The sequence below is a fragment of the Trachurus japonicus genome, chromosome 17 (genome assembly GCF_045865225.1).
Source record: "Trachurus japonicus isolate A0001 chromosome 17, Traja_1.0".
Lineage (NCBI taxonomy): Eukaryota > Metazoa > Chordata > Actinopteri > Carangiformes > Carangidae > Trachurus > Trachurus japonicus.
Window position 1 is genome coordinate 13,392,049 of NC_140923.1, and position 13,475 is coordinate 13,405,523.

Genomic DNA, 13,475 nt, shown 5'->3' on the forward strand with positions numbered 1-13,475 from the left:
AAAGGAGACTAATTTGACATAAGCCATAAAACCTGATTTGGACTGGAAATGCTTTGACATTTTCTTTCTTTCTTTCTTTTTTTAAATATAGCATATTCTTATTGTACGACTAATTGCCTGCATGAACTGGAGCTTTAATCTGAAACTCTGGAGATGTGTTGGTGTTTCCTGTCTGTTTGTTCTCAGTTATTTCAAGTCAATAGATAAGAGACAAAGGATATAGTGTGTTTGGTGTGGACCTGCATGTTTCAGAGCTTTCATAAAACGTTATGAATGCTTATATTGCAGACTATTTTCCTCGGTGTACTATATAATATTCTTTATATTGATTATATCTATACATCTATCTTATTTATATTGGTAAAAATCAACATGCAGATGTAAAAAAAAAATGCCTCATTTGTTTTGGTTCAACTTTCAGGTGTGATTGAGGACGGCTGGTGCATTCAAGGACGCTCCAACATGTTATATATGACAGTCTGCTACATTTAATTACAGGAAGTTAAATCACAAAAATCTTAAACACGCCGTCAAGCCCAAATGTGATTAAAGTAGAGTTAACTGTGATAAATTACCTGCATCACGCTTGAAGCATCTGCACATTGATTTTCACTCTCACATGAGCTGAAACCATTTGTGATCTCAAAAGTGAGGAAACATTTTAAACAGTGTCTTTAGGAAGGTTGGTAAGAAACATGCATGCAGTCACTTCTCCTCCATCATTTCACCGATGCTAAACCGCTGCATCTCCGTCCTCCAGTTTCTTTACCACGCCTGGATCACAGACCCCAAAGCTGCGCTGAGGGCACGAGGCAAAGAGAAACGCAAATTTTGGAAGAAATACACCAAAGGAGTGAGACGCAAGAAAAACAAAAAAGATGGTGAGCCTCATTCAAGAGATTAAGACGCAATTTACGTGAAACAAACTGCAAAATGAGTTATGTGTGTGGATGAATTTCTTGTTGTTTTATCTTGTAGTGAAATGTCTTATCTGTCCAACTGCAGGTCACGTGGCCATTGAGGTGGGTGAGCTGTCTGACGGGCAGGAAAAGGGAGAAGGGGGCAAGCAGTCGAGTGGCCAAGGTTGGTTTCTCCTCAGTATTATTGTTTTATGAGATCCTGAAAGAAAAGTTGGCCGAACTTTTTATTGTTTAGTTTTACCTCCTGAATTTTAAACACTTGAATCCAAACTGGAAACGCCAGTGAATATCAGTTTACTTGAAGAATTAAAATAAAAAATATGCAATGAAGTTGAACGTCTTAAATTCTTCTAGAGCCTCTTATTCCTGTGTTTTTTTTTTCTCTTCCTCAGACAACATCATTAAACGAGTGTTCAACATCATCAAGTTCACCTGGGTGCTGTCCAAGACCACCGTGGACAGCTTCACCAAGTGGATGAACGACATGTGCAGAGAGTACATCGACATCTCCACCGTGCTGCGTTTGGAGCGCTGCATGCTGACGCGAGAGGTCAAAAAGGTACATGACCTTTTGTTTTTTTAACCTGTGGAGGAAGAGTCGCTCCAGTTTTAATGTAATATAGCTCTGGTGTCCCTTTGAGTGTTGATACATACAGTACAACCATGGAAGTTTTCACCCATTTCCTAAATATCTGCACAATTAGTGGTAACCCTTTGATTTACAGTACAGGCCACTGATTACATGATAATGTCAAGAAATAGCCAAGAAATAACAATTAACTGCGTCATAAAGTCTACAAATAGCTGAGAAATAACAGTCAATTTCATACAGTAGTAATGTCGAGAAATAACGTTTGACTGCGTAGAAATATCCCTGAAATAATGGTCAATTGCAAGGACTTGGTGGAGAAAAATTCTTGCCTTTCCCAAAAAATTCAAAGCATGAAAGCATGTGTAATCTTATGCCTTTAAAGGGATAGTATCATTTTTTTTAAAGTGTGGTTGTATGATCTACAAATAGCCCCTAAGTACTTTAATTGCAGTAGAAGACTCTCTGCACTCCTCCCGTTAGCAACGCCAGCCCATAATAGCCCTGCCCAGAGATTAACAACATACAGTGTTGTGAATGGACCCAAAGAAACGGCCTATTTTCATGGCCTTAAAGAGGTTTTACGTGAAAAAAAAAAACACAGTTCCATTTTTCGCTATAATATAATTTTTTCCAGCCCTTCAAAGTGCAGGAAAAACACAGTTTTTATTTGGACCTAACCAACTGCTGATCGGCGGGCGCTAACCCTGGGCGGAGGGATACGTGAGTTGGTTAGGTCCAAATAAAAACTGTGTTTTTCCTGCACTTTGAAGGACTGGAAAAAATTATATTATAGCGAACAATGGAACTGTGTATTTTTTTTCACGTAAAACCTCTTTTAGGCCGCGAAAATAGGCCGTTTCTTTGGGTCCATTCACAACACTGTATGTTGTAAATCTCTGGGCAGGGCTATTATGGGCTGGCGTTGCTAACGGGAGGAGTGCAGAGAGTCTTCTACTGCAATTAAAGTACTTAGGGGCTATTTGTAGATCATACAACCCCACTTTTTAAAAAAATGATACTATCCCTTTAAGAAAAACATTACAATACTATGAAATTGACGTTATTTCTTGAGATTGTCACATACTTAGTGGCCTGAAAATGAAAGGGTTACCCAATTAGCAAATGTTAGCAGGTGGATATTGAAGATCTTTGCTGCTGAACATAATCATGAATGATAGCTTGTTAGCTACGTTATCTTTTAGTAGTGGTGGAAGTACAGGAAGAGAAAGTGATGAACTCCGCTCTCGTCCCACCAGGGCAACGTGCCGTCCAGAGAGAGCATCCACGTCTACTACCAGAAGGCCATGAGGCTCAACATGTCCCGACAGAGCAGCCTGGATGTGCTCAGCGACGACGAGATGGTCTCCGTCTCCAGCAGGGTGAGGAGGCGGCGGCGAGGCTGTCAGATGGAGAGCCAGGACTCGACAGCGTCCCGAGACAGCATGTCCAGGTACGCAGAGCCTGACGGACGTTATACCGTCATGGCATCTTTACCTTTTTCTCTTTTAGTAACTTTAATGCAATCAATGAATGTTTATAAAGTGTCCAGCTGTGCGTCAGTAAAGACATTTGATTCATGTTTTTCATTGGGAAATGGCTTATAATGAAGAATCATTTGTAAAACTATTAATTTTAATTTACTAATATACTAATACACATTACTTTAGTTCCTACTAAATTCACATGACGGTGTATGAGCCGTGATCCACATGTTAAAGGGCCAGTTCATCATAATTACTAAACAACAGATTTTATGTAACTTTAAAGCAGAAGTAAGCGATCCGGTCGTTTTGGCTAATGCTGCGTTCCAGGCAGACTTTTGAAACCGTAAATTACAGCTTCAAGTCACGACTTACGACTTTGTAGCGTTCCAGGCAACCTGCAACTCGCGTTTCTCCGACCTGTTTTACCTGTGAAAGTCACTATAACGGCCACTCGTAACTTCCGACCCGTGAACTCGTACCAGATCGAACTGGTACGACTTCACAGGTCGGAAAAACACGAGTTACGAGTTGCCTTGAACGCACCATAACGTCTTGTCAGCCGATGGAGTTAGCAGCCCCCGCCCTCGTCATGGATCTATTGGTCCTCGTCCCTACGTCACCACATTCACGCGCATCCCTTGGCTGCACACACAGAGAGGACCGCCCCTTTATGCCGTTCTCTCTCCTCATTGGATAAAAATTGTAGGATACAAGAAAAGTTTTCTCCTCGGCTCAGAGCAGAGCAGAGGGACTGACAGACCCGTGTTTCGGTCCAAACACTCTATGTAAGTGATTGCTGTCGGAAGATATAACTATTTAAGACTCATATTAACACAAAAATATCGCTTACTTCTGCTTTAACTTTATCTGGGGTTTTGAGATGAGACGTTTATCAGGATGAGGTTAGTAAAAAAAAAAAAAAGTTTTTATAGCTTGTATGAACTGACCCTTTAAGATGTACACTGACGGCAGTAGCGTTGCCGAACAACAACATCAGCATCTCGTTGTTTTCATCACATGAAGTCATTACATCCACATTCTTTGGCTGAATCCAGATGTTCACGTCGCCTCTCATGCAGACTGGGATTTAATTTAGCAGTGATGTCAGTTAGTGGTCATTTACCTTTTTTCTTTTCTTTTTTTGTAAAGTTTCACTTTCCCACAGTATTAATAGGCTGAATAATTTAGGTTTGTTAGAATTTGCAGAACTACAGTGCCTGCAAAAGGAGAATTTCACTTTCATTCAGACCAGATCAGTTACAGCTACTGTGTAAAGTTTAATGAAAGAAGTTGCAGGTTCAGGACTTTCATCTCCATGGAAACACATGAGGTCTTTGTGCTTTTCATCACCTCTCAGACGTCGGTGTCATCACATTTGGATTCAGCCTTTTTGCTCTTTTTCATTTTCATGGTCCACGAGCAGATCGTTTTCCTGCTCATTTTATTTTATTTTTTAAATGTTTAAGTTTAAATGCTTTTTATTGCACAGACGTTGGGGAACTTCCCTTCCTGTCTGTGTCACCTAACACTGATCCCATCTCATCCCTCTCACCGCCGCTCACTCCATCTGTCACTCTCACCACCTCTCAGTGCCTTCACTGAGGCCACCACGCTGTTTTCTCACGAATCCACGCTGGAAGATCTCGATCCGATGCCAGACTTTATTCCCAAAACCAGTGAGCGCGCCAGGCCCAAACTGAGTAAGATGTACGGCCTGGACGTGTCCAATTCATCCATGGACAGTGGCAGCAGCTTCATATCCAGGTGCCTGGCCTCTCTGCATCACCCATATACATATACATATACACACCTGCTGTACCACTGACATGATTAATATCCGCCCTTCTCCTGACTCGTGTTTATTTCTGTTGATATCTAACTTCAGCTCAATCATTGCATGACTTTATATAATAATAACCCTTTGTTTACTACATCGTTTTTTTTAAAACCCTAGAATAAATCTGACAAATGCATGTTGCTTTTTCATTTTGAGATTTTCACACAATGATGGTGACATGAAAAGTGGTTTTATAATTTAGAAATCTGTTTCTTCTCAGCATTTGTCTCTCTGTTAGATACCATTGTGTTAGTATAAATCTCAATTTGAAGTAATAGTATGGCCAAGTCCAAATTGCAGTAGGTGCAGCTTTTTTGATAAAGGTAATAAATAATAAACAATAATTCAAACTGAAATCAATCTGACAAAATATAATTTCTTTTTGTAATTGTATATGGTGCAGTTCTGTTTGAGTCACAAAGTGTTTGAGCTCTTTACACACTAAAGCCAAGCATTTATAAGCAATTAAGTAATATTAAACAAGTATTTTACAACTCTTTAGAGGAGTTCTAAGTCGATTCTTTTATATATAGAATATGTCTTCATTATTAAACACTTAAATAGAGCTTTATTTCTGTGTAAAACCATTTATATACTCTTTATATACTGCTGGTGTTTCTGTTTATTAAAGGACTAATAAACACTAATAGTGTTCCTCAAGTCGTTTTTAAAGGGTGGTCAATAGAAACAGACAATTAGGTCGACTGTTAAAAATAAAAACCCTTTAATAAATACCCTTTAATGCAACTGGAGGGAAGCAAGTAGGCAGATTATTTTTTATTTATTCTGCACAAACTGAGACTGGTTCGGCTCAGATTGACTCAGTGTTAGGGATGTCACGATTATAGATTTTCTTGGTACGATTATTGTCAGAGAAATAATCACGGTATTACAATTATCACGATTATTATGCATTAATTAATTTCACAACACTATGAATGTGTAAAATCAAATATAGTCAAAATATAATTACATTACTCATTGTTTACACAAAATATTTCAAGTATCTATTAATATATGACCAATTCTTAACCCCCAGGGGAAATGTTTTAAGTATTCAGGTCATGAATTGTTATCTATACCAAATGTTTGCGTTTATTTTAATGTTTTTTTGTTTTGTTTTTTAATTATAAATGACACGCTAACATTTAAATTCCTACCAATTCAATGTTACATTAGTTAAATGGACCAGTATCTGTGCATTTACCTTTATTTTTGCGCACATCTGCCAATAAGGTTCCAACATCAAGGTTTTGTGAAAGTAACGGTATTTAGGAATCTTTACGATGTATTATAATTGTGGCGTTTGATACCACGATTAATTGTGAAAACAAGTAATCGTGACATCCCTATTAGCGTGTCATTTTTAATTAAAAAACAAAACAAAAAACCATTAAAATAAACGCAAACATTTGGTATATAGATAACAATTCATGACCTGAATACTTAAAACATTTCCCCTGAGGATTAAGAATTGGTCATATATTAATAGATACTTGAAATACTTTGTGTAAACAATGAGTAATGTAATTATATTTTGACTATATTTGATTTTACACATTCATAGTGTTGTGAAAGTAATTAATGCATAATAATCGTGATAATCGTAACACCGTGATTATTTCTCTGACAATTATCGTACCAAGAAAATTTATAATCGTGATGACATTCCTACACGCTAACATTTAAATTCCTACCAATTCAATGTTACATTAGTTAAATGGACCAGTATCTGTGCATTTACCTTTATTTTTGCGCACATCTGCCAATAAGGTTCCAACATCAAAGTTTTGTGAAAGTAACGGTATTTAGGAATCTTTACGATTAATTAATTGTGGCGTTTAATACCACGATTAATTATGAAAACAAGTAATGGTGACATCCCTGCTCAGTGTGGTGCGTTGTTTCTGTTTTCCTGCAGCGAAGCGACCCAGTGCATCACGCTCTACTCCAGACAGGCCACCGCAGACACCATAGAAGAGGTCGAGGACGAGCACGACCAAGAGGAGGACGTCGTGCAGCACGCGCACTGGGAGTCTCAGCAGCTGGACGACAGCGAGGAGGGGGCCGCCGAGGGGGCCGAGGGGGCCGAGGGTGGCTTGTGGAGCGACCGGGAATCCAGGGAGAAAGAGGAGAAAGAGGAGGAAGAGGAAGAGGAGATGGAGGAGAGCGAGGAGCAGGGGGGGATGGAGAGACTGGAGAGGTGGGAGAGGCTGAAGGGGCTGGAGGGTGAGGAAGGGGAGATGGAGGTTGTGAAGGACGAGGGGAGAGAAGAGGAGGCTCCCTGGGACTCGTTTGGCCCCGGCGAGGGCCCCTCCTGCAGGGCGGAGGAGGAGGGGGACAAGGACTTCAACACAGAGAGCGAGGACGGAGGAGGAGGACAGCGGGACTTCGTGCAGTCGGAGGGGCGAGGCGGCGCGCTCTACACCCCCGACACCGACGCCTCCAAGACGTCCGACGCCGACGTCCCTCCCAGCTACAGCAAGGCCGTCAGCTTCGACCGGCTGGAGCTCAGCGACGACGACAGCAGCTGCGGCAGGAAGAGGCGCATGCTCATGACCTCCGACAGCCACTCGGACAGCAGGTCGGACATCGTGCTGCCGTCCATGACCACCGAGCTGACCGCCAGCGAACTGCTGCTCAACAAGTGAGTTCAAAATCACCTGAAGCCTCTTTAGCGTCAAACCTCACAGGGGTCATGTAGATTCTTCTTGATCATTTTATAAATAACACCAAGTTCACTATCAAAGTTTATTTTTTATTTTTTATTTGCCTTTATTTAACCAGGTCGGTTCCGTTGAGACACAATGACCTCTTTTTCAAGGGAAGCCTGGCCAAGACAACAGCATAGAAAAGTTACTACACTTACAAGACACAGAAATCACACAGCACACAGATAAATACATTACAAGATAGAAGCAACAGGACTAAAGGTTCGGATTCACATTAAAAACAAGAACAAGTGCGGTATGAAGCTGCTCCAATTTCTCTCACACGAGTTTTCAAAGATCCAAGGTTGATCAGCTCCTTTAGCTTTAGAGTTTTCTGCAGTGCATTCCAAGCAGCAGGTGCAGCATACTTAAAGCAGTTTAGTAAATAAACGTGCCCAAGTTTGTGTTGTGCTATTTTACTTCCTGCTTACATTCCTGCTTACACATACATTACATCACTGTGTCAAACAAAGTCATATCAAATTTTTTACTATTTCATTTCGACAGATTTTAAACCAATGTTGATTTTGAAAGAGCATCTGAATCTGTTCAGTGACGATATAACATCAACAATATGATATATAAATACGTAGACTACACACTCTAGCAGGGTTCCCGCGGGGTCTTAAAAAGACTTAAAAGCATTGAATTTATGAATTTGGAAATAATACCTTAAAAAGACTTGAAAAAGTCTTGAATTTTGATTTCTGGGTCTTAAAAGTTGTGCTGTATTTAACTTCTCCATATTGCATTTTTCGTCAAAAGTTTCATTTGTCAACCACGATTATTTTGGATCAATGTTCTTCTTGTTGACTTATGGATAGTGGAATAAATCTTGTACTGTGGAGCTTATATGGTATTATCATACAGTGAGATTTTGATATTATGATGCCTTATGATACTGCAATAAATATAATGTGCTTGTTATTGAGGTGTTGTAATATTGTGAGATTTTGATATTGTTACATCCCTAGCAGAGCACAAAGAGCAGAAAAATAGTGGGATGATACAGTTAGTTTACAGTAAACGCTCTGAAATTTGAGGATTTCACTTTTCTTTGCCGGTAGGGCAGTGAAATAGGTATTACATTTTTATATAAATGGTCTTAAAAAGGTCTTAAAAAGACTTGAATTTAACCTGAAGGAACCTGTAGGAACCCTGTCTAGAACAGGGGTTAGTTCAGGGGCCACATACAGCACAATTTGACCTCAATAAATAATAAGAACTCATATTTTCACTTTGTTTTAGTGCAAAGAAGTACAAATATACGGTGGCCGACAAGGGCAAACACGGTGCAAACGGCCAAACACTGCAAACACAGGAATGATGCAAAACCAAGAACACACAAACACATAAAACAGAGAAACGCTGCAATCTCAGAAACGATGCAGAAGCAAAAACATTTTGGTATTTGCTGCATTTTTCTTTCGGGTTTGTTTCGTGGGTTTGCATGTTTTTGCTTCTGCATCGTTTCTTTCTCCTACGCAGTGTTTTTCTGTTGCAATTGTTCTACCGGTATGTGTTTGTGTGTTTTTGTGTTTTGCATCATTCCTGCGTTTGCAGTGTTTGGCTGTTTGCACCGCGTTTGCATTACATTATTAAGATGTTTACAGTTGATGAACTATCTTTTTACAAAACATTATTAACAACCTGAAATTTCTTGCAGTTTTCAACAATATTATGCCTCTTCTGTCTCATATGTAATTTTCAAACTCTTGCGGGCCAGATTGGACCCTCTAGCGGGCCGGTTTTGGCCCACAACCTGAAGCCATACATTTGACGCCCCTGCTCTAGAATCAGAAAACGAATCAATCACCGATCAAACTGTCTCTCTCTGTGTTTCTGTCCAGGATGTTTTATGATGAGGAGCTGGAGCAGTCGGATAAGTTCTACCAGAGCCAGCCTCTGATCCTCCAGCTGTGCTACGCCCTCTACAACATGCTGGTGGCCCACTCGGAGATGGTGTGCTACCTGGTCATCATCATCAACAACATGGTGTCGGCCTCCTGCGTCACCCTGGTCCTCCCCATCACCATCTTCCTGTGGGCCATGCTGTCGGTGCCGCGGCCCAGCAAACGCTACTGGATGACCGCCATCGTCTACACCGAGGTACAGTCGGACATGGGTGTAAAAAAAACAATATGAAATCATTAAAGGGATAGTTCAACATGTTGGCAAATTGGCCCATTGCCATAATCCCTATAGTCATAGCAGTAGGTTCGTTACCTGTAATTGTCGGTGCAAGCTATTTTTAGAACGGCGGAGCAGAGCCGCGAGCTGCTCAGAGCTACGCTACGGAGGCTAATGGGATTTCTTGGTTTCCCTCATCAAACTCATCAAATACACAATCCAACAACTCCAAAACGCTCTGGTGGACAAGTTGTGACCTGCATATTCACCACGCTATGAGATAATAACAGAACATTACGAGACAGAGTTGTTTTTGAGGTAAATACAGAGACTGCTTGATGAAAAACTGCCCCAGACGGGAACGCACATCAGCGGTTTTGCATGAATTTACCTCTAAAACAACTCTGTCTCGTAACGTTGTGTTATTATCTCATAGCGTGGTGAATGTGCAGGTCACAACTTGTCCACAAGAGCATTTTGGAGTTGTTGGATGAGTTTGACAAATAAAGGTAATGAACCTACTCCTAAAACTATAGGGATTATGGCAATGGGCCAATTTGCCAAAATGTTGAACTATCCCTTTAAATTAAATATTCATAAAACGTATAAAGATTAATTTGTGTCACTTTAATGCTCAGATTGAGCATAAAACATGAAAACAGAAAGATAATTACATCACCGTCTTACAGTAAGATCACATTCAGCGCTATCGATATTCATACAACGATTTCTCTCTCTCGGGTTTCACTGTAAATCTTCATCTCCGTCTATACTGTAAGTCTGGAAAGCTTCGCTGACATTGATGCTGTTTTTTTTTCCAACTCTAGGTCACCATCGTCATCAAGTACTTCTTCCAATTTGGCTTCTTCCCCTTCAACCAGAACAAGCTGGATAAGAACAAACCGTATCACCCTCCCAACATCATCGGCGTGGAGAAGAAGGACGGCTACGTCCACTACGACCTGGTGCAGCTACTGGCGCTCTTCTTCCACAGATCCATCCTGAAGGTACAGAGTAGGGATATCACGGTTATAAATTTTCTTGGTACGATTATTGTCAGAGAAATAATCACGGTGTTACGATTATCACGATTATTATGCATTAATTAATTTCACAACACTATGAATGTGTAAAATCAAATATAGTCAAAATATAATTACATTACTCATTGTTTACACAAAATATTTCAAGTATCTATTAATATATGACCAATTCTTAATCCTCAGGGGAAATGTTTTAAATATTCAGGTCATGAATTGTTATCTATACCAAATGTTTGTGTTTATTTTAATGGTTTTTTGTTTTGTTTTTTAATTAAAAATGACACGCTAACATTTAAATTCCTACCAATTCAATGTTACATTAGTTAAATGGACCAGTATCTGTGCATTTACCTTTATTTTTGCGCACATCTGCCGATAAGGTTCCAACATCAAAGTTTTGTGAAAGTAACGGTATTTAGGAATCTTTACGATTAAATAATTGTGGCGTTTGATACCACGATTAATTGTGAAAACAAGTAATCGTGACATCCCTAGTACAGAGTCAACCTGTTTATCAGATCTGTCTGTTTTGAGTCAGTTCTTTTCTTTATTGTCAACAAAATACCATGGGAAGAGCCAGGAGAGCCTGCAGCCAGCGTTGTGTCATTGACCTCCTTTTGTTGTCCAGAAACTATTAAAACACATGAGTGAGCCGCCGCAGCTGCTGCACAAGGAAGTTTATTTTACCAGCCGAGGACACATACGTCATCCCCATCCCCCGCTGATGTAAACTCACTAAAACACCATTTGTGCTTCAAACCACAGCTGAAAACAGTTCCCAACAAATACTGTTTATCCCTGTTTGAGTAACTTCTGCTGGAAAACAACAGGGCAGATACAAAGTGTTGAGACAAAGCTAAGCACCATAAGCTTTGATGTTTGTTTTTTGTCGAGACTCAGAATAATTGTCGTGCTCCTCCATTTATCACCTAAATTATTCATGTGCTCATATTTAGTATCTTTAAATGCAGCATGCAGCTGTTTGTGAAATTATGTCTTGACAGTTCGAAAAAAAAGCAGCTAGATTATGACAAGGTTAAAAGATAACTCCAATGAGCTGAATATTGTGTTGTTTGCATGCATTGCAAACTCTGTAACACATCACTGCTTTTAGAATTAATTGGGAATTTCTTCACAGAAAACTTCGTCCCACAGAAGATGTGAAAATTTGCAGAAAGAGATGCAGATTTTGCATTTGTTGCAGCACTGACGACAAACACAATGTGTGACACTTATTTCCAGTATTGAATCAAAGTTTTGTCCCTGCTGCCCTCAGATTGAATCATTTCTCTCCGTCTATTTCTGGAAGTTTTCCTTCTTTCTCAGCAAATGAAGTGCAGTGTTACCTCTTTACGGGACGAGCACTGTGCACTGTGACTCTCGCTGGTCTGAGACATGCTGTGAAACTTCATCCGCACGTTTACATACGTCTCCGTCTTTGTCTCATCTGCAGTGCCACGGTCTGTGGGACGAGGACGACCCCAAAGACAAGAAGGAGGCCACTCGTCAGAGCGAGTCCGAGGACGAGGGAAGAGACAGGGAGAAGGAGAAGGAGAAGGAGAAGGAGGGGAGTGAGAAGGGGTCTGAAGCGGCCTCGTCCGTCATCAGTGAGAACAGAGGCTCCACTCACACCTTGAAGTCCCCGAACTTTGGCACCTCCATCGATTCGGGACACGTGCAGGTTCACTTCCCGCAGCAGCAGACCTACCAGCGCCGCAAGAGCTCCAGCGGAGGCTCGCACATCTCTCACCGGTCCCTTCACTCCTCTGCCCGGTCGAAGAGAGGTGAGCGTACTGTACCTTTTTCTGTTTCCTGCTGCTAAATGCAGAGCGCAGCAAATCTCTGGCCACCTGGTTCAAACACAACTGGGCAACGTCAACATTTAAGACTGAAAGGAATGCGTAACATCTGATATGTACAGGTGCATCTCAATAAATTAGAATATCATGGAAAAGTTGATTTATGTCAGTATTTCAATTCAAAAAGTGAAACTAATACATTATATAGATCCGTTACACACAGAATGAAACATTCCATGTTTTTATTTATTTACTTTCTTTTAATTGTAATGATTATGGCTCACATTTAATGAAGACCTAAACTTCAGTATCTCAAAAAAAATTGAATATTACAAAAGACCAATTAAAAAAAGCATTTTCAATATGGAAATATTGGCGCTCTGAAAAGTATGTCCATCTATATACAACAATCTATATGAACTACAGTATTGGAAAATGACTTTTCCATGATATTCTAATTTATTGAGATGCACCTATATACGGTAATCACTTTACTTTCTTGCTGATCCCCAGTAGCACTAGGCTAATGGCATTGGCTATTCTTCCTGTGGTCGAAATACACCCACAATACAAATCATGCACACATCTTACAACAACAAGATACAACAGACAGTAGTTCACCTGCAAAAGTTGAGATTCAGATAAGTGATATAGGAAAACAATGGGAAAATTATAACTCCAAATCTGCAAAGTGACAATATTTTACAATATTACATTTCATGAGAAAGAAAAGGGTTTGGTACTATTTGGTCAAACGTAAAGCAATTAAAATTCATGAAATATTGAAGAGACTGTTTTAAAGAGGAACTATGCAGGATTTTTTACCTTAATTAATCAGCTGTGGAGTAATTGTGATGGTTAAATCAATGACTTGTAACACAAACGCGCCCTGTAACCTGTAATCTCTTGTTTATGACAGATTAGACTACACAAATATACACATCATAACGCATATATGA

General features: G+C 40.0%; 1 protein-coding gene across 2 annotated transcripts in view; it reads left to right on the top strand.

Annotated features, from left to right (window-relative positions):
* piezo2b (piezo-type mechanosensitive ion channel component 2b) overlaps positions 1–13,475 on the top strand; it is a 116,972-nt gene that overhangs the window by 88,462 nt on the left and 15,035 nt on the right. The window contains exons 34-43 of one of the 2 annotated variants that reach the window (XM_085803786.1): positions 761–881; positions 1,006–1,083; positions 1,313–1,479; positions 2,769–2,962; positions 4,587–4,760; positions 6,755–6,975; positions 7,045–7,480; positions 9,395–9,653; positions 10,502–10,681; positions 12,171–12,501. In XM_085803786.1, the coding sequence (XP_085659912.1) occupies positions 761–881; positions 1,006–1,083; positions 1,313–1,479; positions 2,769–2,962; positions 4,587–4,760; positions 6,755–6,975; positions 7,045–7,480; positions 9,395–9,653; positions 10,502–10,681; positions 12,171–12,501 (2,161 nt within the window). Of the gene's footprint in view, positions 1–760; positions 882–1,005; positions 1,084–1,312; positions 1,480–2,768; positions 2,963–4,586; positions 4,761–6,754; positions 7,481–9,394; positions 9,654–10,501; positions 10,682–12,170; positions 12,502–13,475 lie in introns of both variants that reach the window. The other variant, XM_085803785.1, reaches the window with a different exon arrangement.